Source organism: Poromitra crassiceps (assembly GCF_964638095.1).
Source record: "Poromitra crassiceps genome assembly, chromosome: 14".
Taxonomy (NCBI): domain Eukaryota; kingdom Metazoa; phylum Chordata; class Actinopteri; order Beryciformes; family Melamphaidae; genus Poromitra; species Poromitra crassiceps.
This window is the reverse complement of record NC_139633.1, coordinates 12,216,251-12,244,178: the sequence shown is the minus strand read 5'-3', so window position 1 is coordinate 12,244,178 and position 27,928 is coordinate 12,216,251. Positions and strand designations below refer to the sequence as shown.

At 44.0% G+C, this 27,928-nt stretch overlaps 1 protein-coding gene across 1 annotated transcript; it reads right to left on the bottom strand.

The window, feature by feature from the left end:
- Positions 1–41: 41 nt before the first annotated feature.
- Positions 42–27,663, bottom strand: cenpf (centromere protein F; the record flags this gene model as incomplete). Its single annotated transcript, XM_083650612.1, has 36 exons — positions 42–1,753; positions 3,245–3,372; positions 3,552–4,319; positions 4,966–5,095; positions 5,304–6,221; positions 6,433–6,483; positions 6,704–6,801; positions 7,157–7,346; positions 8,165–8,308; positions 8,430–8,648; positions 8,784–8,989; positions 9,322–9,430; positions 9,587–9,846; positions 10,133–10,181; positions 12,592–12,796; positions 13,286–13,439; positions 13,554–13,765; positions 14,027–15,273; positions 15,637–15,810; positions 15,983–16,213; positions 16,439–16,568; positions 17,016–17,224; positions 19,879–20,085; positions 20,359–20,638; positions 20,977–21,106; positions 21,238–21,373; positions 21,805–21,927; positions 22,196–22,324; positions 22,721–22,846; positions 23,460–23,662; positions 23,876–24,176; positions 24,259–24,353; positions 24,632–24,762; positions 24,893–24,963; positions 25,969–26,094; positions 27,502–27,663. The coding sequence occupies 36 exons, from the start codon at positions 27,661–27,663 to the stop codon at positions 1,568–1,570; spliced, it is 8,238 nt and encodes a 2,745-aa protein (XP_083506738.1). The 3' UTR covers positions 42–1,567.
- Between the last annotated feature and the right edge of the window lie 265 nt (positions 27,664–27,928).

Here is a 27,928-nt window from a genome sequence, read left to right as displayed (position 1 = left end):
TTAGAAAAATGCATTTCAGAAACCTCTCAGTGAGCCACAAATCAGAAAACTAATAAAATACAGAGCTGCTTTCAAAGTTTGCTGCTAAAATAAGAAATATAAGGAAAATATAACCTTGACAATGACTGAAACCTAGTAAATGTCTTTCTTTACTTTAACCCCCAAAAAATATAAAACAGAAAGAGAGAATATCCAGGTAAACAGGTGACATACTACAGGACTAATAAATGAATGGATAGCAGTTGATACTGTACATGTCATCTATGTACATCTTACAAGATTCAAAACTAAAGACCCTTTCTCTTTCACACACAGACATGAGAATTGAGAGTATACCAAATGAATCTGTGGCCAAGATGACAACAACATAGGATTAGATCATCAAGAGATGGAACATAGATCGATATAGCACAACAAAAAAAGATGCCAACAACATAGGATTAGATCATCAAGAGATGGAACAGAGATAGATATAGCACAACAAAAAAGTGGGGAGAAAAAGTCCAAATGTTGCGTTTCATTCTAAAACACTTAACAGCGATGTTGGAGAAAGCAAATGTTACCTGATATTTCGCACCGAGGATTGCTTACTAAAAATCGATTAAACGCAGACCATATTGAAAAGGAGAGCTGTGAAAAAAAAAATCCAGTGTTGAAACTGTTTTGGTGGAGCTACTTTTGCTCAAACTGTCTCCTCTCCTACTTCAGTTGGACATCAAAGAGAGCGTTGTATTTATCACACTATTCAAAGACCTGCAAAGATGCAAGCTGTGGCCTATTGGGGCTACTGTTGGTGCAAAGAAATGATTCTTCATGAAGGAGTGTTAAATAGCGAGCACTCTAGATGGAAGCTCTAACTCTTTGAGACTGATAACATAACCTGACTGTTACTGCTGTGCTGATATTTTCACTACTAACATTTTCTCCATTGTACCTGTACTGGAAATGGAGAGCCAAAGTGGAACGTCACTTCCTCAGCACTGTACCAGAGATTTCCATCCGCCATTTATTTTCCCATAGACATTTCGTAAAAAGCTTATAAAAAGTTTTACTTGTTCAAACCAAACAGTTCAGATCTATTTAGAAACAGGAGAGATTGCACAACATTGCACTCGGACCAAAACGTAAAAAAAAATTGGGTTTAAAGAAAATATTTTGTCAATGTTTTTTTAAGTTGTGGTCTGAGTGAAATGTTCTATGGTCTCTCCCGATTCTAAATATAGCTGAACCGTTTGGTTTGACCAAATAAAACTCTTTTTATAAGCATTTTACAAAATGTCTATGGGAAAATAAATTGCGGAAGAAAATCTCTGGTACAGTGCTGAAGCAGGAAGTGACGTTCACTTTGCCTCTCTACAGTATATCTTGATGTGACGTCACCTCAACTCCGTTGGGCAGGTTATCCGGGGGGGAATACAGCCAAAATACAAGGTACATCACTGGTAGCTGTCCTAAACACTACTTTAATGTAAGTGTGTCTTTTTAAAGTGGTGTGTTTATCTATCGTGCGTCTATGGGTATATGTCTATCTACAAAATGTGGTGTGTACTGGTGTGTGCGTGTACATCTATTGAACATGACAGTTCTCTGCTTGCTCTTCTCTTGAAGCCCGTTGTCGTCTCTCTTTCTGTTCTGGCGTTTTCCGCAAACTCAGCGAGCGACGCCCACTTTTGTCCTCACAGCTGGGGGAGCTGTAAGTCTCTGAGGGTGCCATACCGACAGAGGGGCTCTGGAGGGACAGGGGCCCCAAAACCTGTGGAGAGATGGAGAAAGATGAGGCCCCTTCTAAAGTCACAACCTCGGATCAGTCCGGGTGACCTGGCCCAGTAAGAGGCTGACCTGACCCGCACTAACCCAAAGGTGGGATGGGGGGTCCGGACGTCCTGTATAGAGATCAGGGGGCCCTGCAACCTGAACTGACATATAGGAAGCTGGGGGCTGAAACCAGGAAATCTCCTTCACTGTCCAGCCACATGCAAAAGCTGCCTGACTGTGTGTTTTGATTATAGTTTTACAATTACCTCTCTACCTGAATATAGAAAAACGGACAGAATTTGGACATAAAATTGTATCTACTGTAAAACATGGAATATTGCAGAATTTTCCATAATTTGGCTGACATTAATAAAAGTAGGCCTAATTATCCAAATCAAAGGTAGACCTAACTATTGTAGTAAGCTAAATGTTTTCACAATTGTAAAATTGTTGGGGTGTTTTGAGAGAGAGGGGGGGGGGGGCGGGTCGGTCTTGTGTAGGACCCTTACGTCACGTCACAACTTGGTTTTCACTTTGAGAACCAAACCCTTAAACTAAAATTAAAATGGGGAGAAACGGAATTTGGAACGGATTTCATATGGCCCTAGATTTAGGAACGCACTGCACAGCTGTCTACTTGACTGTAAGTGAGAGGAACCATATAACAGAGGAGCAGGTGACACAGTCGAGCTGACCCAAAGGATGGACAGACACTGACTGACTCAGCACACATCTCTCCTTTTCTTCCTTTTGACTGGAGTGACATATCTTGTCTGTACTAGCTCAGCTGATTATGACTCATGATAGATGTCTTTCTTTACCATTCCTCTCTTTCTGATGACGGCTACAAAGAAGCATATTCTTATCCTGTTGTCATGTGTCTCCCCCTGTTGGGCTGATGGTGTGTGTGAGTGAAAGTGAGTGAGAGTTTTGTTTGCATCCTCACTCATATTAGAACTGTAGTTAATTCACATTCAATCCTTTCAGAGTGTAAAAGAAAATACAAATTTGTTTGCTAATGATAGAGCATTCATTCTCAATTATTTCTCAATTGTCTGGCTACAACTTTCTACAAACCTTCTGCATGTAACAAAATGTAAAAACTCATCTTAAAGGAACACCCCACCAAAAAACAACGCTGATTTATTTTGCACATGATCTCACACATATCTGGACACTAAACAGTTTTTGCAGGCGTTCATTTAGTTTGACAGTTATTGAGAGTTGATTGATTTAAGTTGTGGATCAGTGATGTCATTCATGCACAAATGACATCACTGGTTCAGAAATAAACTCAAATCAACTCTCAATAACTGTCAAACTAAATGAATGTGTCCATGGGTGTGTGTGGGGTCTTGGGACTGGGTGTTCCTCTTGTGCAGCTGGCTGTTGGTTGCAGGTGTGCTCTGTGTGTTGTGCCTCTGGTCCTCACCTTGCTGTCAGGTGCTGGTGTGTGTGTGTGTGTGTGTGTTGTGCCTCTGCTCCTCACCTTGCTGTCAGGCGCTGGTGTGTGAGTGGTGGGAGTTTGTCTTGCTGCCAGTCGAGGGCTGCAGCGCTTCACTGTGGTCCTCCTCATGATGAATGGACTCGCCTCTCCTAGAGGAATATCACCAAAGCCTGGGAGGAGGGGAGGAGACAGTGAGTTAATACAACAGAGGTCCAGACTTATAAGCCCAGTTCACACCAATGATTCGCAAGACAACAAAACTGTTTCGAGAACAAATTTGCAGCGGTCTGAACAGACCAGTCCCATCTTGACTGCGGCCATTTTAAAGGGTAGCCAGAGTTGCACACACCTTTCTGCACCAGCTCAGGAAGCCCCTCGGGCCTGAACTCCTCCTCCTCCTGTTCACTTCGTTTGGGAGTGGCTGCCTCTGCCGTGTTGGCTCTGAGCCTCTTGGTCAGGTTGTGCAGCGCCTCCTGGGCACTGTCTTTATCGCCAATGTCACCGTGACTCCGTTTCCCTGGAGACGGCACTTGGAGAGAACTCCCAGGAGCCATGTTCTCAGCGTTGTCATCTGTTAGTTCTTCCTGCCGTTTGGAGGCGGACTTCCTGTTAGAGCGCTGGTGACTAGTGTTGTCAGTGCTGCTGGGGACGTTGGCCTTTCCAGAAGAGGTCTGACTGTTAGGCTGTTGGCTAGCTGTGATCTGCTCCAGGCGTGTTGTCTGTTGGCTAGCTGTGATCTGCTCCAGGCGTGTTGTCAACACGTCTTTGGTCTCTTCCAGTTGGTGCACTTTGACCATCAGGCTGCAGTATTTCTCCATGGTCTCGTCCGCCTCCCTGCTCTTCTCCTCCAGCACCTCGTTCACTTCATCCAACTCCTTCCTGCTCTCCTCCAGCTCTCTATGCCTCTCCTCCAATTCATTCTTCCTGCCTTCCAGGGCAGCTCTCAGCTCCTCCACTTGTTTGCTTTTCTCTTGTGCCTCATTCTGTTTCTCCTCGGCCTCTCTCCTCCTCTCCTCCAGGGTCATCTTTAAGTCTTCAACTTCTTTCTTTCTCTCCTCTGCCTCCATCTTCAGCTGGTTGATCTCAACTGACGCTTCTTCACTGCTCTTTCCATCTGCTGTAACAATAAGGAATGGAAAAAGGAAAAAAATTATATAGAATCAACTGTACTTTAGAGGGATTTACTCTCTATGTTGTCAAAGCACCAAGAAAAAAGGAAAAGTAATGGGTACAAGACAAGTAAGAAATTATAATTTTCTACAGGAGGGTCAAGAGAGAATTGGATATTTGGATATGGACAAAGTTAACTCTAAAAATAACATGCGATCACAAATAATGAACTAGAATGCTCTATTGTCAATAAAATGGGGGAATGGGGGCATGTTTTTGGAGCAATTTAACAACTCAAATTATAACGAGTAAACACTGGCTAGCATTATAGTGTCACCCCAACTAATAGAAGAGTATTTCACCTTTATTAAACCAGGCACATTCACTAGGAAAATATGTTTTTCTTTTCTTTCAGTAACACATAGTGAGCTAGGAATTATAGAGGTCTATATGGGCAGAATCATGCAATTCTCAAATATTGAGCATTAAAGTCGACTCTCTTTATATCTCTTGTCCGCACACATAGAATTAGAATTCTGGCCACAATTCTGGCCTGACCGCTTCGACATCTGGTTTTACAATTGGAAAGCAACTATTGCATTAAATCAACAAGCTTAATTGAAGCCTCTGTGTGTAATTGTGTATGTTTGCACCTGAGCGGTTTAACATCATCTGCTTCTCCAGCTCCAGCTGTTTGCAGCTCTTCATCCAAAGACTCATCTTACTCAGGGCCGAGTCTCTCTCTTTAGACAGACGGATGGCTCGAGATGACCGCTCGGACACCTGGAAGGGACAGGCAGAGAGTGTACTGGTGAGGGCTTAGGCATAGGGAATTCACATACCGTAAATAACATTTCAACAACTTCTCAAGACAGATTAACTTTCTAGACTCAAGTCTGCCGAGTGTGCACCTACTCTGTAATTTGGTACGGTCTCTCTTTGTGTGTGTATCTGTGTGTGTATCTATCTCTGTGTGTGTTTGAGTATATACCTGCTCAGTGAGATGTGAGACAGACACTTTGTGTGTTTCCAGTTGTTTCTCCAAAGAGGCAACTGTGGACTGAATGTTCTGTTGCTCTTCTGCTAGTTTTTCTCTTTGTCCTTCTGCTCTGTCGCGCTCTTTTTCCAGTGAAGAGAGGGTTGAGCGCAGGGTCTCTCTCTCTTCTTCTATCAAAGAAAGGGAAGACTGCAGTTTCTGTTTTTCACCCTCTAACATCACTCTCTCCTCCGCTGCTCTTTCCTTCTCTTCCTCTAGGGATGAAAGAGTGGAACGCAAGTTATCTCTCTCTTCTTCTACTGAGAAAAGGGCAGACTGCAATTTCTCTTTATCCTCCACTAGCCGCCCGTTCTCTCCTTCCATCCGTTCTTTCTCCGCCACGAGAGAAGAGATGGCGTTTTCCGAGGCCCGTCTCTGACCTGCGTCCTTCCTCTCCGTCTCCTTCTGCAACCGCTCTCTCTCTTCTCCTTCAGCTTTTTGGATCGTTTTGAGCATCCCGATATCTTCTTCCAAACTCTCCGCACGGCTCTGCAGGCTGCCTCTTTCATTCGCCCACTCCTCTCCCTGAGCTCGCAGCCTCTCTCCCTCTCTCTGCCACTCTTCCAGAGAACACTGCAGATGCCCTCTCTCTTTCTCCAACTCTACCACAAGAGACTGCATCCTCTCTTTCTCCCCCTCGGTTTCAGTGCTCTTTTGCTCAAAGGAGATCTCTCTCTGCTGAGAGGCTTCCAGTTGGGCCTGAAGGTCATTCAATCGTCTCTCCAGCTCCTCCTTGGTGGCCTTCAGTTCCTCTAGCTCACTGTTTTTAGTTGCCAGCTCTCCCTCCATGCGGTGTTTCTCAGATCTCAGGCTGTCCAGCTCTGCAGATAGCTCTGATAGTTTCTCACTGAGCTCTCTCTTCTCCTCCTCCACCTGGTGATGAAGGGACAGTAGAAAAGAGGGAAGGGGAACGGAGAGATTGTGAAAGGAGATGAGGAGAGAATGTGGGAAAGGGAGGGAAAGGAATGGAGGGGGGGAAATGTGAGGAGAGATTGAAATAATTCATTGATACGTTGAAATGATCTGTCATACAGCATGGCAAAGTGCATCAAATAGGCTAAACTAGAGAACAATATGCAAGTACCTTTGTCTTCTCCTCCTCCATCTCCTCCAGTTCAGCCTTGGCTGTCTCCGCCTGTATGTAAATATATATATAATGGATGAATTCATGTCAAACTGACTGCGGTCAAATTACACTATCTTCAGCAACATTATATGACATGCCTGCTTGATCTACTGTAGCCCGATGAATTGCTAATTGGAACGAGGCAAGAATAAGTTGTGTAGGTGAGAGAAATTGTCTCTACATGTAAAACACGTATTTTATATAAAGTTGTATCATGATGATGAAGTACCTGTATGACAGCCTCTTCCATACCCTGCTCCGCTCCCTCATTCTCTCTCTCCAGGGCTGCAATACGGTCCTGCAGGGAGTCGGACTTCCTCTGGGCAGCTAGAAAGGTAGAGACTTAGTCAGGCCGACTTCTCAGTCAAACTCAACTTATACAATTTCACAGAATCGCAAAAAAAGAGCACCTAGATGTTCAACTCAAACTAGAGCCCTTTGCAAAACAGTTAAATGGAGGCAAAGCACCATCCTCTGCATTTAGATTGGTAGAATTGAATGCACTGAATCTTTACCATCTACAGGAGTCAGTGCAAGTCTTAACAGTGAGACTGACTTGAAATTTTCTCAGCAACTATAATATTACAGGGTTACCAGCCAATATATCAGTAATACTCAATCCATAACTAATTTAACTAGTCAAACACAGCAAACATACATACTTTGTGACATTAGGACTCACCTTTCAGCAGCTCTCCCATCTTCTTCTTCCTCCTCTCGTCTGACTCGATGCGGACCTGGAGCTTCTCAATGCCCGTCCTCATCTGTCTGACCTCATCCTGTGTGGAGTTCAGACGAGCGGCAATCTCCACTTTCTCTAGCAGAGAGGACTCGAGAGACTCCGACAGATGGCTCACCTCTCCTTCTAAAGACTGAAGGAGCCCAAAGTTAAGTTAAGTTATCCTTTATTTATCCCCATGGGGAAATTCATCCTCTGCATTTGACCAACTCCAGTTCTTTTGCCATTGACAGAAGTATTAACCCTAACATACATGTCTTTGATGGAGAAAAAATTAGGGAAAACAAGGAGAAAGAGAAGAATGGATTTTGGAAAAAATGTCCCCAATAAAGAATTGATTTCCAGTGACAGGGCTAAAAGAGAACAGCATTCGGGCCTGTGTCCAACAAGTATCAGCAAACACGACTGAGCAGATACTTAGCAAGTCACACTTAACAGACATTTGCGGTTGTGGGTTTTATTGCTAACTTAGCTTCTACTAAGCAACGATTGAAAACAGGTTTCAAGTGCAGTTGAAGAATCAGAAGTAGCAGAACTGTGTCCTGAGTCAGGCAGTTTTGCTTGTTATTGTCCTAAGTTAGACACCTTCAGCTCCTGTTATAAATGGCCATGTAATATTACTAACTAGTTTAATGGTGTAAAAGTCAAGTATAACTTCTTGTCTTTCTAGCGATATATCATTTAAATAATTTACTTTAGATTTGTCTTGACCAGAGTCATAAAAAGGAAGCTATCGCCGGGCATTTAGCCGTGTAGGCTTGGCGTGAGATGGCTGACTGCCTGGCTTCATGCAAACATAAATGAATCGGTTAACTGTGCGTTTACACTGGGGCGATTTTCAGGCGAGACGCGAATTTTCGCGGCGCAAATGACAGAATTTTCACCTCATTGAACTTTTTTTTTTTTTTACTCAATCGAATAATTGACACAAGTGAAGCGTTCCTTTCTAACCTGTATCCTGGTGGCCATGGACTCAGAGTTGTGGCAGGCGGAGGTCTGGTCTTCTCTGAACTTGGAAAGCTGCCCAATAAGCTCCTCTTGCTCTCCACTCTGCTGGGAGATCGCCTGCTCCAATGCCCCAACCTGCTCCGAGAGCTTTAGTGGGGGGAAGGGGAGAAAACCTGTTACTGGAGAAAACTGGAACATCGACAATTCATCATGAAATGGTCTGGGGGGGGGGGATTAAACAAATAACCCGTATAACGCCAGTACGAACCTGTTGCTTCTCCTTCTCCCGTTTCTCCATGTTGCTCTGCAAGGCTTCATACTCCTTCTTCCCTGCTCTGATATCCTCCTCCAGGATGGAGATCAGCTGTCTGTTGTCACAGTTGGTCTTCTCCAGATTGTGGACTTGCTCCCTCCATCGGCCCAACGACTGGCTCAGTTCATCTCGCTCCTCTGTGCAGGACACAAGCTCTGATCTCAGCTGGGTGGTCTAGATGAATGGAAACATGTAGAACAGTTATTGATTTGTAAGCGTCAAAACTTTCACACAGCTTAAACCACACACACTGTAGCCTAGTAGATGTTAGCTCACTATCATGCACTTAGATCTTGACTGAGCCCTCACCTCTGTCATGAGTGTCTCTATCTGATGCTCGATGCCTGAACAAGTCCTCCTCTGGTTCTCCATTTCTCCCTCCAGCCGAGTCTTCTCCTCCTGCAGGGACTCCAGCTCACTCTCCATGCCCAGGATGTGTTGCTCCAGGTTAGCTTTCTCAGAGCGAACCCTCCTCAGTTCACTCTCCTGCTGGAAGAATTTCTCATCCCAGCCGCCTACAGAAGATGTGAGGAAACAAAATTAATTTGTGTTGAATCAAACAAAATACATCATCATAAAACAAACTTTTTACAGACAGGATATCCCTTCATAAATGATGTTTTAAAGTGTCAATACTGTTACAACTGTATGTCGTACAAGGTGTGATCAACAAGTATCAAACCACTCACAAATATAAATTTAAAACCTGTTTCATAGCCACATAATATTAGTATCTGTATGAAAAGATAAGTCTTCAAATATATAAAAGAACACTACAAATTAAGTGATGGGGATATACTCTGATTCAAGTTTTAAGTCCATACAGTAAGTTACTGTAGATCTTTACCTTTGGCCATCTCCAGCCCTTCCAACATCTCCATAACATCAGCCAGCTGACATTTGGCTGTTTGCAGCTGTAGAGTTAACGCCTCCCTCTCCTCTGAAAGCTGGGATACCTAAATATGAAGCAGCAGTATTAGTAGTCTCGGGTTAGGTGGTCTCGACTCCAACACTAGTTCAGATACTTAAAGGATAAATTCCACTGACAGAGTTTGAAAAATGATCTGTCAGTCAAATAGTATTTGGCTTTCTGCAATTCTTATGAGACCTACCTGGTCTGCAAGGCCTTTCTTCTCCACCAGAGCGATGTTGAGTTTATGTGCTGTGCCACATCCGTCTTCCTCTGCTGCCTGAATTTTCCCCTCTAAGTTTTGAACTTTGACTTCCAGCTCAGCGCTGAATTCATTTCTCATTGCAAGATCAGAGTTCAGGAGGTCAAACTCGGAGCGCAGGGTCTGGAGTTCGTTTTCTAGTTGTCTGGCTATTTCCATGTAGCGGTTGAGGTCGGCTTGTAACTGGGATGACTCAGTGGCTGATGGACAGATTTAACATTCAGAATGAATTTGCACATGTTTTGGTATTAAGTGATACATCAGTATTTCATAGACTGCATCAGAATGCATCAGCGGAGAAATCAGTATCAAGGGTTAAGCCTTGCTGAATCCTAGCAACTTAGGGTAGACAGTCTAACAATAATGCAATTGTAGTAAAAATCTAAACTAAATCATATAAGGTTCTCTTGTAGAAAAAGTTAAGACTCAGAAGACTTGAGAATAACTTCTTTCAAGTGAAATAAAATGTTTTGAAATTTTTCATACCAGGTTCATCTGCAGAAACCTCCTTGGGACAGCTGCAGTCTGCAGGAGCCTGCATGAAAGAGACCAAATAACACAAAGCCATTAAGACATACGCCGGGATTGCACTGGTTGCATTTGCGTTGCGTTGCGGCTGTTCTCCGGTTTTGCTCCGTGCTCTGTCAACACTAACCGGCTGCGTGCAGAGCCCGTCACGGCTCCGCTCCGCCAGACAGCTAGAGTGACGAGACCGACAGGTTCTCACGGTAAAATCGCGCGAGACAATTTGTATTGGCCCAATTCCACAGCAGCTAGTAGCGCGGTCCCGCTCCGCTCGACTCGACTTTTGGTCTCATCCCACCATCAAAAACCGGCCCAGCTCGATTTGATTTAAGGCCGAGTCGTGCTACTTTTGGTCCCTGCCTCGTCGGGGTACTTCGGGCTGGCGAGTAGGTCCCAAATGGTGACGTAAAACTCTGATGGCTACTGATTGGTCAGAGAGAATCGTGTTTACTCTGTCTACTGACTGTCAATGCAATGCTGGCGGCTGCATACCAGTTTAGTGGTCTTACCTTATCTTCTGTTATGTATATTTCCATCAGTATTTTGTGTCGCTGCCTTCACCTCCGGTGAAATAAAATCGTGGCGGGTGTTCAATTGTCTGAGAAAAAAGTCCGCTGCTCGCTCAGGGAGCTCTGTAGCTGAGTGGAGGCTGCAGCGCTCCGCTAGGCCGCAGCGGGTTTTTGGAAGCCCCGGTCTTGCCTGGTGAGAGGCTGCGGGGTAGAGGCTTCACTCTGTTGCGCCTCTCCCGTCCCCGCACAGCGCAGCATGCCTGTGATATCATTCTCTTGGCCGATTGTCACATTTGCCCATGTACACTGTAGGTCATTTAGAGGCACCAGTATTTCATAAACAGTTTAAAAGTTCTGTGGATGGATTTAATTGTAACGTTATGTTATAGCCGAAGGACAGATATGCGGTCGCTATTTTTAGACGACCAGCTGTGGGCGGGGGTGGGTGGGGGCCGATCGAGCGCCGGTCGAAGCAAAACATCCATCGAGTAGAGACGAGTGGAGCCGAGTGGGGACGAGCTGTGCAGGGCTGTTAAGTGTGGTGGGATTGAGCCAAAAGTTGGATAAATACAACAACAAACAGGCAGAATATCATTGTTCCCAACTGGAGAAGCAGAGGAGGGGTGGGCTTGCTTGGTGTTGTCCTTGTAAAAAGGATGTGTCGTGTCATATATTATTTTGTGGTTTTCCACTTCAATTATTAACTTTTCCTCATACATGTTTGTCCTCTGGCTTGATATTGAATGCTGTAAACACCTCTGCCCTGTTGATTTCATGCCTGGCTCTGCCCAACTTGCTGCGGCTTTGCTCTGTCATCCGCGAAAAATAGAAGCCTTGCGTATCTTTTTCGGAGAGCTCCGGATCGTCGGAGCTGGGACGGAGTAGACACGCAACGCAGCGGAGTAGGTGGGAGTTGACACAATGATTAGAGTGGAAACGTATCGGCTCCGATGACGTACCGCAGCGCAGACGGACCGAACACGGACCTAGTGGAATGTAGGCGTTAGACAGAAAACAAAGCGTGGTCCATTGGAGAAATATACAAATATACAGTGGATAACTTTGTTACATTTCTTGTCAGTGATCCAATTATATATTCTTAAAAAAAAGATGGCAAAATGCCTCACTAGAAAAATCTCACAAATAAACAAGAAAATGTGTACTGTACGTACTACACTGTTAATCAATTTATTGATTATAAACAGCTTGAATTTAAACTCAGAAATCAAATTATTAGGAAGGAAAAACTCATTCAGCTGTTGTTCAATGACGGCGCAAACACACTGGATTCACAAGCGGGGCGTAAATTCAGCTCGAGCAGTAGCCTGGCCATTTACACCAGAAACGCTCCGCTTTGTTCCTCGCTGGTCACAACTTGTACTGACTTCATGCCTGGCTGCACACGACCCGCGGCAAAAATAGACCCGACGCGGAAACTCTCGCTGCCCGCCCCGCGCCCGGTGTGATCGGTCTAGTCTGTTAACAAGGACGCCAAAATGAAACTGCCGGCGCTTCGCCTCACTCCCGTGTCGGTTCCATTTCCAGTGTGTTTGCACCGTTACATTCCTTCCTGGGAGAGAAATATCTTAAGTCAATAGTATTAAGACCAAATGTTGTGTTTAAGATCAAAGTTGAAGATGATTTTTTTACCCTCTTTGACATCATGTTTGTGATTTAACGATTAAATCATACAATGATCATCAATACATGAAAGGCATGATACAACTTGCATTAACCTATTTATGACCTTAAGTTACCTAGTTTAAATATAATTAAAGCTGTAAACGGTGCAACCCGGTAATTCAGCTTTCCCAGTTACATGAAGGATAAATCAATGAAGTAAATATTTCAAACTACCGGTACAAGTAATAACAACATTCCTACTTCAGAGGAATACATTGTTGTATCTACCTGAGCCAAGTCCTGCTGTTGCTGATGTAACTCTGACTGTAGCAGGGACAAGGAGGCTCTGAGCTGTGCAACCTCCTGCTCGTAACTCCTCCTTAGCTCCTCCACTGCATCGCCACACACCTCCCTCGCCTCCTCCAGATGCTGTTGCTGCATCATCTCCTGTTCTTCGCTGAAGATCTCCTTTCTCTCATCCTGGAAGTGACTGCTGCAGGCGTTCAGGGAGATTACTTTTACTTAACACTTAGTAAAACAAATGCAACACAAAATGTTAAATTTATATTAATAGAACTCATGGGAATATCCCAAAGGTTCATATGGTTAAATACCATCTAGATGTAGAGGCTTAAAAGTTGTATTTGTTAGATGTTTTGCAGAGCTTTTAAAACTCCAAATTACATAATATTGGAGCATTTTCTAGGTTGGATTGTCATTTCCCCAATGTCATTCCCCCCCAAAAATGTCTTTTAAACCACCAGAGCTGACTGGCTCTTCAAACTAGTGGGAGAATTGCAGCAGCTCAAAGGAATTACTGCATGTTTAACAGTATCATGTAGTCCCATCCTCTTCTTCTGATAAAAAAAAACTGTTTTGCGTTTTGCTTTTACAATTATTGACTTTTCCAAGCGTTGAGTCATAAGCCATTCAGCCTGAGTGTAACTGGTCATATTACTGCTGAATGTAAAACTCATCATACCCAACAGCCTCCTCCGATTGGCTCGATATTTCATCCAGCTCAGAGGCCTTCGGGCTCAGCTGTTCCTTTGCTGGAGGGGAACTGGTATTGTTACTGATGTTCATATCAAGTGTAGACTCCAGGATGGGCTCCATATCAGCAGGTTGACCTACAGCTTCAGTTGGTGAGATGATACAGATAACAAAGTCAAAATGTATGTAAGGATTCAATTCAAACAATAAAAGAAAAATTTGTATATCACATAAAATGTTGTTGTTTTGGTTCTCACCACTAAGTTCAGTCTCTTTGGACTCCATGTAGTCCTGTGGTGCGACACCTTCTCTGGAGTCCTGGGATCCCTCGGTGTCAGAGAGCTGCTGTATTAGACTGTGTTGCTGGCCGACCTGCTCCAGCAGTGAATCATACTGCTGTTTGAACACAGCCAGGTCTTTGTGAAGCCCAGCAAGCTTCTGATGCAGCTCTGCCTCAAACTGCTGGCTCCTGTGATACAATATAACCAGTGTAAAGAGACCAGGGTCAGGCTGTCATCATTCTGGCTAATTTGAGTAGTAAAGACGACTTCCTCAACACACCCATGGGAAAGTGTTCAATACAACACAAAAATCTAGGATGTGAATAGAACAAATGGAAAACACAAATCTGAATGTGAAATGAATGGGTATGTCCAAAATAGTGTTATATACTGAACTTAATCATAGCAATACAATGGAACATCAAAGTGACAAGCACAAAAGGATGTACCTCTCTCTGCTCTCCTCCTCACTCCTCTTGTCCTTCATGTCCAACTCCTCCTTCAGCACCTGGTGCTCCTGCACCAAGGACAGGAGGGAACGCTGGATAGTCTTGTTCTCCTCTCTGACGGAGTCCAGTTCCTCCTTGTGCCTCTCTATGCTAGCTTGCAAGTGGAGCTTCTCGTCAGTTATGTGGTTCAGACTAGCTTGTAGTTGATCTTTTTCTTTGGTCATTTGGTTGAGGTTAGTTTCCAGGTGAAGCTTCTCTTCAGCTATTTGGTTCAATTTAGTGTCCAATTCATTTTTCTCACACGTTAGTTTGCTTAGTTGATCCTCAAGTTGGACTTTACCCTCAGTTAAGTGGATCAAGATGCCATTCAATTGACTTTTTGCATCCGTTTCCTGGGGTGTGTTGGTCTCCCTTGCAAACTGCATCAGGCCGGCTTCTAGCTGGTTTAGTTTAACCTCTATTTGAACCTTTTCCTCAGTTAGGCGGTGCAAGTTACTGTCGAGCTGCAGGTTCTGTTCGATCGTCTGCTTCAGGTTTGTCTCTAGTTGGTTGTTCTCATCAAACAACTGGTTCACGTTAGCCTGTAGCTGACACTTCTCCTCGTTTATCTGGTTCAAGTTAGCCTGTAGCTGAGACTTCTCCTCCTTTATCTGGTTCAAGTTAGCCTGTAGCTGAGACTTCTCCTCGTTTATCTGGTTCAGGGTAACATCTAGACGGCCTTTCTCCCCAATAAGCTCTGTAAGGGTGGATTCAGCTTCTTCTTTCTCCGCAGTTATGTGATCAATCTTAGCTTCCACTTGCTGTTTTTCTTCAGTTAATTGTCTCATGTTGATATGCAGTTGGTTGCTCTCTTCAGCTAGTTTGTCAAGGCTGGTTTCCAGCTGTTTCTTCTCTCCATTTATTTGAATCAAGTTGGCTTCCATTCGCTCTTTGTCATCCATTACCTGGTTCAAATTAGTCTCCAGATTGTTTTTCTCAGCAAGTAGCTGAGCAAGATTAGCTTCTTTCTCTTCTATGACCTTGGTGAGAGTTGCCTCTAACTGGACTTTTTGCTCCGTGACCTGACTGAGTTCAGACTCTAATGTAGCAACGTTCTCCTCCAGGTAAGTTTGCTTGACAGCGTCCTCTTCCAGGCGCGTGACTTCACAGCTCCTCTCCGACAGCTCCTCCCTAGCTGTGACATACTGGCTCTCCAGCAGGGAATTCTGGGATTGGACCTCCTCCAGCCGGGTTTCCAAGACAGAGACCTGGAATGACAGATTCACCGTAATAACATGAATCTTTATTGATCAACATAGGGACATTTTCTTTAACTTGTCTCTCTCCAAAGAGCGGTGAGAGTGCAGGGTCAGCTACAGAACAGACACCCTGTAGCTGGGATACTTGGCAACACAGAGCCTTGAACCACAGGCCTGCGGTTGAAGGACAATCTCTCTTCTCTTTACGCCAACCTGCTGCCTAAACTTATGACAGTTCCAACAAAACTAGTGGCAGCAGGACATGGGAATGTTTTAAAAATATAAATCTTTCACTGACAAGGGTGGGGAATTTGGAACTCCTGTCTCGCATCTATACGTTTGACAAAACTCTCGTATGCCTGGTGTCTCTACCTGGGCGTGGCTCTCTTCCAGCCTGGCCTCCATCTCAGACTTCTGGGCTTCATTCTGAGCTAGCTGGTCTTGCAGTGAGACGACGGTTCCGCTCAGCTGCTCCACCTGGTTGTCAAAGGACGTCATGACTGTCTCGTTGTCCTCCAGGTCCATCTGCAGCATCTCCAACTGAACCTTTAATGTGAACAATTGAATAAATAAAGCTAATAATTAGGAAAGAAATGGCAGCAAAGAATTGCACTGCTAGGTCATACAAATACATTGCACATTACACAGCAAACGTGGAAAAACAAATTGGATTTTCCTGTTGTGTGAACATAGGTTAAGAAAACAATCTCAATCACACCTTGATCTTGTTCATAGAAATGGCCTTCTCCTTCAAGGCATCTGAAGCTTTGGCCTGCTCCGATTCTGCTTTATTCAGCCTCTCCTTCAGACTCATGATCTTCTTGTCTCTCTCTTGCAGACCCGTGGAAGCAGCAGACAGAGTTGTCTTCATGGTCTTCAAACTCTTTTTGTGCTCGTCTTCACGGTTTGACAGTGTCTTAATCTGCTCAGCTGCCAAACTCTCCTGGATCTTGTGGGTAAATTCCATTGAAGTGACCTGAATAAATTAATGGATTATTAAACTATGTTTATTGGATGACTGAATTTAGGAGCAACTTAATTCAGTGTCTTGCATCTGGCAGTGGGAATTATTCCCCAGTGCCAAATGTACGAAGATGCCAGATGATGAAACAAATAACAGGAATTAATAATCGACAGTCTGTTGAATAGATAGATTTCCAGTTGAACAACAGACCTGGTCTGTAGCGAGCTGCAGCTCTTTCCGAGTCTCCTCCAAACAGATTGTGGTCTGCGCAGCCTCCTCAACCTTCGCTGCGACACTCTCCTCACACTGCTTCAGCAGGACCTCCTTCTCTTCTGTCAGCCTGGCAACGATCAGAGAGAACAGATCACAAACACTAACGTTAAGAGCAAGTTGACTTGTTTCCACAATGGAGGGAATTTGCCTTGTACAAAAATCATGATTACCATGAGCATCTTCAGATTTCATATACTCCCTTACTTTGTTGACTGTGATCAGGAGTCAGGACAATACAATAAGCAGGGAGGGGGGGGGCTTGAAGCATCCCTGAGTGTTTTATTGTCTTTATCTATTAAACTCATATGACTTAAGGTAATCATTTTATTTCAGCTATACTGAAAAACTGCTTGAATATTACAAAAATACATTTCAAAAGCATTTTTTCTTTTCACTTAACAGTCCTTTTTACATAAAGCCACCTCCTGCATAATGTTGATAGCCAGACTATTCTAGGGAGAGAGAAAAAATAAAATAAATAAATAATACAAAGCAAACAACAACGATGTCCCACCTGACATGCTGCGCGTCTTGCTGAGCGGTGGCGTGTGCCAGACTCTCTCTGAGCTGACTGAGCTCAGCCTGGCCCAGCTCTACCAGCTGCTCTTTGGAGCGGACCAGGTCACAGGCTGCCTGGTGCTGGTCGTGCAGCTGGATGTTAGACCTCTCAGCCTGCTCTGCCCGATCAACTTCCTGTTGCAACCGCAGCTCCAGGTCTCTCACCTGTTCACACAAAAGAATGAGCGCTGGGCCAATATAGAATTAGCAGCAGATTAACTTAGGAGAATGTTGCACTAGGTGTCAGTCATACTGTGCATTAACGTAATAGTCTAAATAGACACCTGACAGTAAACAAGCATCTTATAATCTTAGGGTATAGTTGCTTGTTTTGGTCTATTACCAATGCTATTCAAGAACTGTGAAGCATTTTGAATTGTGAATTCTTTTCTCAAAGTTTGACTTCAAGAATTGATTAAAGGGATATTGAATAAGTGGTTGAAGAAATGAGTGTTAGTGATGGTTGGTTAAACAAATAACAGGAATTAATAATCGACAGTCTGTTGAAATACATGTAAACATTTCCAGTTGAACAACAGACCCGGTCTGTAGCGAGCTGCAGCTCTTGCCGAGTCTCCTCCAAACAGATTCTGTTCTGCGCAGCCTCCTCAACCTTCGCTGCGACACTCTCCTCACACTGCTTCAGCAGGACTTCCTTCTCTTCTGTCAGCCTGGCAACGATCAGAGAGAACAGATCACAAACACTAACGTTAAGAGCAAGTTGACTTGTTTCCACAATGGAGGGAATTTGCCTTGTTAAAAAAATCATGATTACCATGAGCATCCTCAGATTTCATATCCTCCCTTACTTTGACTGTGATCAGGACAATACAATAAGCAGGGGGGGGGGGGCTTGAAGCATCCCGGAGTGTTTTATTGTCTTTATCTATTAAACTCATATGACTTAAGGTAATCATTTAATTTCAGCTATACTGAAAAACTGCTTGAATATTACAAAAATACATTTCAAAAGCATTTTTTCCACTTTCACTTTACAGTCCTTTTTACATAAAGCCACCTCCTGCATAATGTTGAAAGTCAGACTATTCTCCAGAGACTAGGAAGAGAGAGAAAAAATATATAAAAATAAAACAAACTAAACAAGCAAACAACAACGATGTCCCACCTGACATGCTGCGCGTCTTGCTGCGCGGTGGCGTGTGCCAGGCTCTCTCTGAGCTGACTGAGCTCAGCCTGGCCCAGCTCTACCAGCTGCTCTTTGGAGCGGGCCAGGTCACAGGCTGCCTGGTGCTGGTCGTGCAGCTGGATGTTAGACCTCTCAGCCTGCTCTGCCCGATCAACTTCCTGTTGCAACCGCAGCTCCAGGTCTCTCACCTGTTCACACAAAAGAATGAGTGCTGGGCCAATACAAAGATACTCTTTGCACGAGAGCTGGTTCAGGAGGAGTTTCTCTATTTGCCTTTAATAAAGGGATATTGAATAAGTGACTACATAAATTAGTGTTAGTGATGGATGGTTAAACAAATAACAGGAATTAATATTAGATGTAAGCATTTCCAGTTGAACAACAAACCTGGTCTGTAGCGAGCTGCAGTTCTTGCCGAGTCTCCTCCAAACAGATTCTGGTCTGCGCAGCCTCCTCAACCGTCGCTGCGACACTCTCCTCACACTGCTTCAGCAGGACTTCCTTCTCTTCTGTCAGCCTGGCAACGATCAGAGAGAACAGATCCCAAACACTAACGTTAAGAGCAAGTTGACTTGTTTCCACAATGGAGGGAATTTGCCTTGTTCAAAAAAATCATGAGTACCGTGAGCATCCTCAGATTTCATATCCTCCCTTGAGTGTGATCAGGACAATACAAAAATAAGGGGGGGGGAATAAACCTTGAAGCATCCCTCCCTTGCTCTTATGACACCACTGATGGCATCATCAGTCTAATGACATCACCGATGACATCATCAGTGATGTTACCAATGCCTCTTATGACATCATCAGTGGGACAAAGATTTAAACAGAGAGCACACAAACTTTGCCCACTTGCTCCCTTTTATAATAAAATAGATGCCACCTTCCTGCATAATGTTGATAACCAAGAGTATTCTAGGGAGAGAGAAAAATAAAATAAAGAATAATAGACACTAAACAAGCAAACAACAACGATGTCCCACCTGGCATGCTGCGCGTCTTGCTGAGCGGTGGCATGTGCCAGGCTCTCTCTGAGCTGACTGAGCTCAGCCTGGCCCAGCTCTACCAGCTGCTCTTTGGAGCGGGCCAGGTCACAGGCTGCCTGGTGCTGGTCATGCAGCTGGATGTTAGACCTCTCAGCCTGCTCTGCCCGATCAACTTCCTGTTCCAACCGCAGCTCCAGGTCTCTCACCTGTTCACACAAAAGAATGAGTTCTGGGCCAAACAATACAAAGATACTCTTTGGACGAGAGCTGGTTCAGGAGGAGTTTCTCTATTTGCCTCGTCTTCTCTGGGTTTAGGTCCAATCAACTTTTTAAAATAACCCTTAAATCCATTAAAATAGTCCATACAGGAGCACCAACTGGTTTTGGAAATCCTGCCATGCCACCAGATAACAAGAATTGAATACCAGTACAGTGTGTTATTTGATGACGCAGAATTGTCATTTCTCAGTTGAGTCCACCACAAAACTGGAAGGATGCCCTTTTATAACAGTAGTGGATAGTGATAGACAGTAGGATAGTGGATCGTCACCGGGCGGGCACTATCCGAGACAGGCAGATGCATCGCCTGAGCTACAAAACCTAGGAGCACACAACACACTGGCTACTTTACCAACAAAGCCTCTCTTAAAAGGCCCGGGACATCCCCATTCCCCACAAAAATTCACCTGTGCCTCCAGCTGCGCCACTTGCACGCCAATGTTCTCCAGGTCTTTGGAGTGTTTCTGTCCGGCGTCAGAGAGTTTAGACTGGAGCTGCTCGTACTTGTGCTGCCGCTCTTCCAGCTCTGTGCTCTTGTTGAGAAGTTCTCCTTTCAAGGAGTCGATGTGAGCGGACAGGCCCGTCTTCTCTACCTCCACACTCGTGAGCTGCTTCTACATTGAGCGGAAATGTAGTTGGATGAATACAAATACGAACAGTGTCATGACACATCATCCCAACGCAAAGGTTTGTATCAATTTGTTATTAAAATGTACTATTTATGAAACAAGCCAGTTTTGGTGTGTAGCTTTCTTCAGTGTATGTTTGTGTCTGCAATGATATGCGCAAGAATGCAAGAATTGCTGTAAATTTGTGCATGCCTAATGTGACATTGCTCAAACCACCACCACATTAAGTCTATGCATGGAAACAGCTGTGAAGGTTACCTTGAGTTCATCACTGGCCTCGTTCAACGAGCTTAGACTCCTCTCCAGGTTGCTGATCTTCTCAGTCAGATCTTTCTGCACAGCCTCAGTTTCATTGATCAGGGTCTCCTTCTCTTTCTTCCAGCCCAGGAGAGTTTGGTTTTCCTGCCTCAGTTCGATACACTCGCTCTGGCTGGCAGTGAGGTTGGTTTTCAGCTCCTGGCTTTCCGTCTCCAATACTGTCAGCTTGTTGGTCAGCTGCTCTGCTTCAAGCCTCAGTTTCTCCAATTCAGTCTGAGACCTGGAGTTAAATGGAATAATAATAATAATAGCAATTAATAAAATATCAACATTCTTATTGATTTGGAGAGCTTATATACAGTGAAAATAGTTGTACATCCCTTGAGGAGTTTTTGTAGTTATACTTGTTTTCTATTACACTAAATTCAAATAAATTTAAATTGCCCCGCCCTGAACATTGATTAGTTTAGAGTTTCGTCACTCTTTTACACCTCATCTGAAGCCTGATGAAAGCTGTAACAGCAGCTATGCACTGGATTTACAATCCAAATTATCTTCTTCGCACTATCACCAAGTGTGACTGAATTTGGTCTTTTTGTTCAGTGAAGTCATGGCAACCTGTGGTTTTTGGCCTCGGCATCAGACAGTGTCTTCTTTAGGTTTTCCAGGTCCCGGGCTGAGGACTGAGTCTGCTGCTCCAGTTTAGATCGAAGCCCCTTCAGCTCCTCTCCCTGCATCTCTGATTTAGCTGCAGACCAAAACAGACACAGTCAGTTTAAGATGTTTGCTGGCACAAAGCCAAACACGTGGCAAGACATTACCTCAGGTGATACTTAAGATTACTACCACCACCGTCTCTCTGTAGACTACTACGCTTACCTTTGAGGTCATCCAGTAGGCCCTGGGTGCGTTTGAGGCTCTGGTCTGAGCTCCTCTTCTCTTCCTCCAGCTGAGACAGACGCCTGTTGCTCTGGTCCAACTGGACAGTCACACTGTTCCTCTCTTTCTGCAGCTCCTGGAGGGAGAAACACAAAGAGAGAGAGAGAATGGAAGATGATGGGGTGGGAGGGGGAGGCAATATTGTTGGAGGAAGACATGGAGAGAGAGAAACAGTGAAGGAGGCAGAGGGAATTGAAGGATTGAAAACAAAGAATAAAGAGGGAAGTTAAAAAAAATACACATCAGCACAGGTTCTAAATATGGAGACCTCCCATGGTGCCGAGACAAATTTGTATACATCGGTACCTTTAGTTCTAGGCAATATCAGCAAAATATACAAATATATTTGTAACTTATGAAAGTATACCAATTTGACAGTCCTGTAATTTAAAATATATATTTTCTTAATGTAAACTAAGGACATGAAATATGAATTGACTATGAGTGAGCGAAAAATGGTCACAATGTCATTCAACTAATTAAGAACTGTATTGATCTTGGACTTACCTCAGTCCTCTTGCGGAGGTCCTGTTCTTTGGACTGACTGGCCTGCAGGCTCTGCTCAGACCTCAGCAGCTTCTGTCTCTGCTCCTCCACCTCCTTCTCGACATGACTCCTCTGGAAGCTCAGCTGGAGAAGAGAGGCGGGCAAGAGAGCAGAGACGTGTCAAGAGGAGAGAACAGGAAAGAAAGCGTGGCACAAATGTCATTATGAAGGCGTTAACCCTACCCAAATTCAGTGTACAGAATACAATAAATGAAATTACAATACTAGTTCAATACTATTTCTGCAAGCTAATATAAAATCCTAATGAAACCTAAGGAAGGGACACAAGACGAGAAGAGAACGATGAGGAAGGAGAGGGAGAGAGGACACTTCTTACAGATCAAGAGCTTACCTTCTCCATGTCAGCCTGCAGAACATTGTAGTCTTTCTTGGACTGTTGGATCTCCTGGGTCATCTTAGTCCTGGTCTGGTTGAGCTGCTGTTCCAAAGCCTGATGGGTATTCTGCAACTGGGCCATCTCCTACACAAGACCAACAAAAACACATCTTTCAAACTGTTCCAGCTATAGGTATGTCTTCTTTATATAAAGTGTTAACAATTATAGGATTGAACTTATATATATATATATATATACCGTATATATATAAATGCCCATATTTTATTCATTTGTTTTCCATCAATATTGCAGGTTAAGAAACATATATTTTAAAAGCCTGCATAATACTGGATCTGAAACTTTCCAAATCATGCTGGAAGCAGCTCATTTTGGCTCTTGCCTATTGCAGCAGTAGCTATTTTACTGGTAGAATTATTATGTGCACATATTACATTAGAGCCTGTCCAGGTACCTGCTACATGTAGGCTGTAAAGCAGAGTATGTGCTGTGAGCCAGTAGCATGACTCTGAGCAGCAGTACCTTCTGGCTGTCTCTCTCCTGATCCTTGACTTTCTGCTCCAAAGCTCGTTTGCAGCTCTCAGCGTTGTGCCTCTGGCAGCTCATCTCCTCTGTGACTTGTTTCAGCTTCTGCTCAACCGATACACACTGAGAAGAATAACAAACAGGCAGGATTTTAGCCAACTTTAAATTCTACTACAGACACACAGTGGGAAATAAATTAGTTCAAGCAACTGTAAGCAACATAACCAATGGCGTAATAGCTCATGACTTGCGCATGAGCTGCAAGTCACCTTGTTGTACAACCATGTACATCTACTGTATGCAAGGCCTTCACTTGACAAGCTCAAGAGCAAACCATGTACCAAAACTTCTATGTTATGTTTTTTTGTGTGTATATCACCTGTGTTGCAGCTTCACTGGTGTACAAAACAAGCACACCCCAGGAATGACATCAATCATTGTCAATTTGTGAATGAACTCAGGTATTTGTGGGTGGGGTATAATTACAAACTCTGTTGTCTTTCCTCTTGTAGTTTAGCTGCTGTAGTATGTGTATGGAACTGTAATAAAGAACATTGAGCATATCTCTGCTAGAAGCCTTGTTTGTCAGTGGTGTTCCTGCGTTACCATCTCTTCACACATCTTCCATTGTAATAAACAATGTAATAAACCAGAAATAAAATAAAATAAATTAGTCCAACTCCACAAATAAATAACTACATCTCTATGTGCTCAGGATGTAATCAAGGAAGCCTACCTTGGCTTGAACCTGCTGGTGTTTGTCTGTGGCCTGAGTGAGCTCATGGCTGCTCTTGGTCAGGTCTCTGTCCCGGTCGCCCAGTTCTTTGCGGGCCTGGTTCAGTTGGGTTTGCAGCTCCTGCAGTCTGGAGGCCTGGCTACGAACCACCTCCTCCTGAGAGGACAGACTTCGCTCCAGCTCTGACATGCGGCCACGCAGCTCTGACAGGGAGAACAGTAATAAATTACAGCCTTGTTGTTGCTGGACTGCTCCATTCGAGCTAACCCAAAAGGTGTAACTTTTTATATACATTTTCAGAAGCAATGGAAGCTGACTACGGTGGGGGGGGGGGGATCAGCAGAAAACAGCTTGCTAACATCTCTGTAGAAAGATGCCAAATAAGGTATGAAATATTAACTCCAAAAACAACCAACCTTGGTTAAGAGCTTTCAGCTGCTCCATCTGTTGGGACGAGTCAGCCGGACTCTGCACTGCTCTAGATGAGCCGATTCGCTGGCTGGGTTTGATTGGTGTCTCGTCATGGGCATCCCAGCGGGAGGGACCAGCGCCACCCCACCTCTTCAGAGGGGTTTCGATTGCGCCCTGTGACTGGCGGCTCTGGTTCTGGTGGCTCTGGTTCTGGTCCTGCTGTTGCCATGGGAATATGGAAGATCCAGCTTGCTGGCGGGTAGCAATGTCTCTGTGGCCGACACTGACTGATGACTGATTCAGCAACTAGTAGAGAAGAGTTTAGAGCTATTAATACTATCAATTATCAATATACACAAACACACAGTATGCACACAAATTCACTCACTTTGACCTGCAGGACTTTGAGTTCAGTTTCCAGCCTCTTCCTTTCTTCCACCTCCTGGTTGTATTTATCCTGAAGCTCCTGCAGTCTGTTGTCATCTAAAAACAATGACATAAATGCAATTTACATGTCACGTTATGCTGACACACTTATCCAGAGACACTGACATGAGCATTCGACTAAAGACAAAAATATCATGTTAAAATATGCAATAATTGTTTGTTTTAAATCAGGTAGACAGACACAGATAGACCGATATAAAAAGACAGGCAAGCAGATGGCTAGCCAGCCAAACAAGTGAGAGAAGAGAAAAATACAGAGACAGCATTTTTCTAGAAACATTTCAGACACATTTGATGAAAACAAAGTGAAATACCGTGCTGTCTGTGAGCCGGGGTGGCAGCTGGAGTTGGAAAACTCTTCAGTGGTGTAGTGTACGGCTGCAGCTCAGAGCCAGAGGAGGACGAGGCGCAGGAGGGCTGAGAACGATCAAACTCACTTTTGTACCTGAGCGATAAGAAAAGCAACAAAGAAATTGTGTCACCATTCGGCCAGAAGGGACGAGAGCCGACCGCCGGCCGGGAAACGAGTCGCGGCACGAGCAGTCACATTATCAACAGGACACAGTCCAACTCACTTCTTGAGCTCCTGTTCCAGTCGTTCTATGGTCTTCCTGCAGGAGTTGAGCTGGCCCTCCAGGTAGCTCACCTAGGTTCAGGAACACATGGTTCTTTCAAGATCTCAGGGTGTTAAACATTTAAAATAATAAGTTACTAAGCAGTTCCTATTTATAATACATCTGTTATTATGACATGAACACAGTGCTTGAACAGTGTATTTTCCAATGAATTAAAATAACATACATAATACTGAAATATACACACGTCAACAGACAACAGATGATCAGAAAATCGGATCTATGTAGGTAGTTCCACAGCAATGTGTTATTGTATTTTATTTGCTTTTTGGGTTTCAGTTATTGTTGGAGTTTGCATTGGCCCTGTGGGTGTGTACTGGAGAGCAGCGCTCCCTGCAGCTGAGGGGTGAACAAAGTGACTACATTTCAAACACAACCAATCATCATGTCAAAAACCAGGAAAATAAGGCCTAGGTTCAAAATCCTATCTTTGAAGTTACCAGTCTGAGTTTCAGCATCTCCATGCAGTGTTTCCCCTAGAAAAATCTTCAGGTCTGGAGGAATTTCGAAACATACCCCGACCGCAACGGTGGGGGCCCTCGCTGGCGACGCTAAACTTTTAGCTAACCTGTTCGCATCTATGTTGGCAATGGCATAGTATCATCATACTATTATGGGATGCGATGCGAACAGTTGTATTATGGGATGTGCGTTTCCCAGGCAACGACACGTTGACACGTTTTGGAACAGCACTGCACGCTGGCACAATGCTCCTAAAAGCAAAATGCTTATTGTTTTGAATGATTTGGCATCTTCTATTACTGTCCACTGTCAACACCAGTATTATGGTATTGTAATAATATGCCATAAAGGTTTATTGAAAATTTGGGACACCAGTATTATGGTATTGTAATAATATGCCATAAAGGTTTATTGAAATTTTGGGGAGAGCAGGAAAAGAAAATCTATATATTTTTTTGCAATTTTTTCCTGGCCTGGCAGGGGCGCTGTTGGCCTGGCGGGCGCGCCAGGCCCGTAGAATGGTAGGGGAAACACTGCCATGTGAGTGAACTGACCTGCTGCTCTTTGACACCAAGGTCATGGATGACCTTTTGACGGTCTTTCTCCAGAGAGTCACATGACTTCAGTAAGGACTGGTTCTCTCTCTTCACAGCAGAAACCTCGCTGCGCTCACTGTCCACCTAGAGAGAGAGAGAGCGAGAGAAAGAAAGGGGTAAAACACTCTGGTGTCCAGTACAGTTACCCTTCCTGTAGAGAAAAAGAGTTGGAAACCTCCAACACAATCAATGTTTGAAAACAAGTTGAAAAATATGTGTGAGTGACCCATTTGTACAATTCTGATAATCCCGGACTTCCCCAGGCAATTTATCAAATTCCCTGGCTTTCCCTGTCTGGAATACGCCTCTCAAAATCCCATGATAATCCAGAAATTCCAGACTAGTCTCTAGTGCTTTATTGGTTGCTGTGCCAACTCTTGTGTTAACCAGTTAACTAGTTAGCAGTTCCACTGGTTGCGGGTTCAAGCCCCGAAGGGGCTGAAGCCATATTCATAGTATTCCGATGATGTCACAAGCCTTTTTCCTACCAATATGGCGCTACAATACACACAGCTCATTGGCTGTAAGTGTCACTTGATTGTAATCACCTGTTAATTGATCACAATCACCTGTTGTTTTCCTACCAAAATGGCCGTGTGGTGATGTAACGGAATACTATCTGTTGTTTTTGTGCTGGTTTATTATTCTTGTTCTCCTCGTTTCCTTCTGTTTTCATTCTCATGCATGTTATTACTACTTTGAAGAAACATGTGTTGTTAACAGTTGAACTTGTACAGAAGCAATAATAGCCTTGAAGATGTGACTATAGGTACTTGAGCTGTCCATACCTACTGCATCAGTGTTGTGTCCATACCATGAGCACAAGAAAGAACTGTTATTGCAGCTGGTTGTGATGGCATCAGCCCAAGGGTGCTCAGGTCATGTTCCAGCCAATGACCAGAGTTTTTCCAACACCTATTTAATGTCCCCTGTTCTAAAGATTCCTTCCTCTCCTAGTTTACTTCCTTTGCCTCACTTCTGTCCTTAGCTTTACTCCTCACTGATTAGTCATTAGTCTCATTGTGTTCACCTTTTGGCTCCCTCACTGATTGTCACCTGAGTTCCCCTCCTCACTCCTTATTTGACGTCTGCACTCCTCAGTCTCATTCACACCATTGCATGGGGCGGCAGGAGCACTGAGGCAGCATTTGGTAAGAAGTTGATCATGTATCTTTATGCTCTTTCATAATGTTCTTATGCTTTAGTCCTTCGTTTTTTCTGTCCATTTAGTTTAAATAAGGTTGGAGAGCCTGCTGTGGAAAACCTCCTGCCTGCCCCCAGTGCTCAAGAAGGGATGCCCCCTGAATGACAAGCTGGTGGCACTGAACATCCACATCATGCACATCACTTAACCAAGAGCACATTTTGTCCTAGAACTATTTGTTGCTGCATCGACCCCATGGGTATTGGTAAAGTTTAATTTGTCTGTCTAGATTCTAGACAGACTTTAGAATCAGTCATTCTGTCGATCCATCCCTCACAACTACTGACCTTTTGTTTCTGTTTCTGCAGTGCAGCCTCTATTGAGTCCAGCTGAAACTGTTTCTGGGTCCTTTCCTTCTTCAGTTTGTCCAGCTGGCCCTCTATCTCCTGGATCTTCTGCAGGGCTTTCCCTGGAAGACCATCTTTCCACTCCTCCACCGCCCAGCTCATGGTGAAGAACCTGGCCAAACAAGCATCAATAACTTTAATTAAATGGGAAACATCAAACTTCAATTTTGATTTGCAATCATGAGTTGTCACCCTAAACTAGGAGGATCATGTTGTCATTCTGCAGCTCTACCCCTGCCAACAATAAAATTGTGGGGGGCAACAGTTTCTGTTTGTCTCTAACAAAATGTGCTGCTGACACTGTCCTTGTTACGGACATTTTTTATATCAATGTATTTCCTCCGATAAATGACGGCCGTTTATGTTT